At 54.5% G+C, this 2,641-nt stretch overlaps 1 protein-coding gene across 1 annotated transcript in view; it reads right to left on the bottom strand.

Annotated features, from left to right (window-relative positions):
- The window catches only part of RRM1 (ribonucleotide reductase M1), a gene marked incomplete at both ends in the record, with an annotated part of 5,111 nt that extends 4,108 nt beyond the window's left edge, over window positions 1–1,003 (bottom strand). Inside the window, 2 exons of the mRNA XM_010147761.1 lie at window positions 157–240; window positions 862–1,003. Coding sequence (XP_010146063.1) covers window positions 157–240; window positions 862–1,003 — 226 coding nt within the window. The remainder of the gene's footprint in view (window positions 1–156; window positions 241–861) is intronic.
- Window positions 1,004–2,641: the final 1,638 nt, after the last annotated feature.

A 2,641-nucleotide genomic window follows, 5' to 3' on the forward strand; every position in this document is an offset into this window, starting at 1 on the left:
GGGCTATGGAAGGTGTCCCTGCCCGTGGCAGGGGGTGGGCTTGGGGAGGCTCTGAGGTCCCTTCCCACCCAAACCATCCTGTGATTCTACAATGTGGAACCTCTCCCTCCAACCCAAGGCTCCCTTCCTGACCCTCCTTTAAGGGACAGCCAATACCTTGTTTCCGCCTTGATCCACATAACGAGCGGTGTTGTTGTAGACCCTCAGCATGGGAACAAGCCCGTTGGAATTCCCATTCGTCTGCAGAGGCACATGAAAACCATCACTATTGACAAGCAAGTACCTGAAGAGACGGGGCAAGGTGCTCTGTACATCTGCCAGCAGGCTGCTGAGAGCCGGGCACCACCCGCCCCACTCGGGTATTTGGCAGCCCCTTCCCCCCTGGTATTTGGCACCCCCTCTCCCCACCTCCGGTTTGTAAGTAGACAAAAACGTAGCAGCTACAGAGGTCCCAGGGTTTGGACAATGTCACTCCTAACTTACACTATGGGATGGGAAGGCTTGTGGGTGACACATACTGTGCCAGCAAACCAAACACACGTCCACAGGTGACCTCGAGCCGTTACACACCAGAGGGAAAAGGGCAAACGCACGAGTCTCTCAGTTTATCCACAGGTTTAAACCCATAAATAAATTGGAATTGCCTGCTCAAACAGCAGAACTGATCCTCGTTTTGGAAGGACTTCCATTAGGAAGCCAAAACACTGAGGGAAACGAAGCTTTTAGCCCCAGACACAGGGGGAAGGGGAGGGCTGCTGCGCCAAGCCAACTCGGCACAAGCCACATTGATGTGGCACCTGACACGCAGACGTCTCCCGATCCCAGGTCAGTCTCCACCGGGAACACCGTCTGCACACTCACCCCCGCGATGTAGCTGCCCGTGGCTCGGATGCAGCTCACGGCCAGGCCGATCCCACCAGCAGACTTGGAGATCAGGGCGCACTGCTTGAGCGTGTCGTAGATGCCCTCGATGCTGTCATCCTTCATGCACAGCAGGAAACAGCTGAGGAAAACAAACGGCTTCAGCACACGCAGATCACCCCCGGAAGTCAAGAAGCGCTCCGGCAGGGCCACAGGGAAACGAGGGCGAAGGCCGAACCTTCAAGGGGCTGCGCAAAGCGAGCGCGCGAGGCGGCGCCCCGGGCTGCAAAGCGGAACAAAGGAGCTGCGGAAGACGTCGAGGGCTGTGCCACCTTGCTGCCAGAGCATCCTTAAACCTGTACCAACTCCTCCCTACCTACACCTGATTCCAGCAAACGATGACCAGGATCCATTCTGTAACCGACATGAGACCCTGCACGTCACTGACTTTCATTTATGCCAACATCTCCAGCTCTTTCGGAGCTGGCGGGACCCGGGCACTTCTCCCCGCAGACGACACTTGGGACCAGGTGAAATTTGAGAGCAGCTTGGCAAAACCTCACAAACCACTCACAGGAACACAGCTACTGGTTTGAGAAGTTGGGAAAGGATCTTGTGAAGGCTGGGGGAGTTGGGGGGTTCAGCCTGGAGAAGGGAAGCTCCGGGGAGACCTCAGAGCCCCTTCCAGTGCCTGGGGGGCTACAAGGAAGCTGGGGGGGCTTTTCCCAAGGGCAGGGAGTGACAGGACAAGGGGTGACGGGTTTAACCGGGAAGAGGGAGATGGAGATGGGCCATGGGGAAGGAATTCTTCCCGCAGAGGGTGGGAGCACTGGGACAGGTTCCCAGAGAAGCTGTGGGTGCCCCATTCCTGCAGAAACACAAGGTTTTTGGGGTGACGGTTCTCACAGCTTCGTTTTGAGGTCTCTTAATCATCCAGTCCTTCACTTTGCTGATGCTTCCCAGATGTTGCCGTGTGTCAGCTCCTCACCTGAAATCAGCGTGGCAGGGGCACAGTTCTCCTGCATAACGCTGTGTACGGCACACAAACACGCACACATCGATTAACTAAATTTGCTGTCTCACCAGAAAACGAAATCAGGTTTGTTTGACAAACACTGTTTCCTGAAAAGCCACTCGACTGCCATAATTTAATTTGAATCCAATCCTTCAATTCTTTATTGCCCAAATCCCCTGTTGACTTCTCAGGCATTTTGCTGGGCAGTGACGTCAGGCTGAGCAATCTGCAGCTCATCACATCACTGCACTTTCTGCTGAAGTAACAGCCCCAGGAAGAGCCTGCAGCCACCGCAGCATGCCAGGACTCAAAATTTGGCAGAACAGGCCAAAGACCTGCATGGCCAACTCGGAGGTGCTTTCTCTCTCCTGCAGATTACTCAGACCTGCAGCTGTATTTGTTTGGTGTTCTCAGCAGAAGCTGTTTAACACCCTCCTCGCCCACCAATCAATTAAATCACATTAAGCACTGAAGTTCCCTGATTGCCTGTCTCTCAGGTAGGCATGGACCTCTTGTCTCCACCCGGAGGGGCAGATGCCTTCATCTGCTTTTATCTGATTTTTCTGCTTAGCAGCTTCTAACTCCCATCACATCCTGTCCTGCTCCTCGTTTCACGTCATCCGCGGGGCTTCAGCTGCAGCTCCAAGTGCTCCTTTCACTGTCCTTTTCTGCAGGGATGTAGGGTGCAGGCTTGGCCCTTAACCGAACCTGCCCGAAACTTCTCAACTTTCTCTGCTGTTTCCGTGTCTAAATTCCAGATGCTCC

This window comes from Eurypyga helias, unplaced genomic scaffold, assembly GCF_000690775.1.
Source record: "Eurypyga helias isolate BGI_N326 unplaced genomic scaffold, ASM69077v1 scaffold22202, whole genome shotgun sequence".
Lineage (NCBI taxonomy): Eukaryota > Metazoa > Chordata > Aves > Eurypygiformes > Eurypygidae > Eurypyga > Eurypyga helias.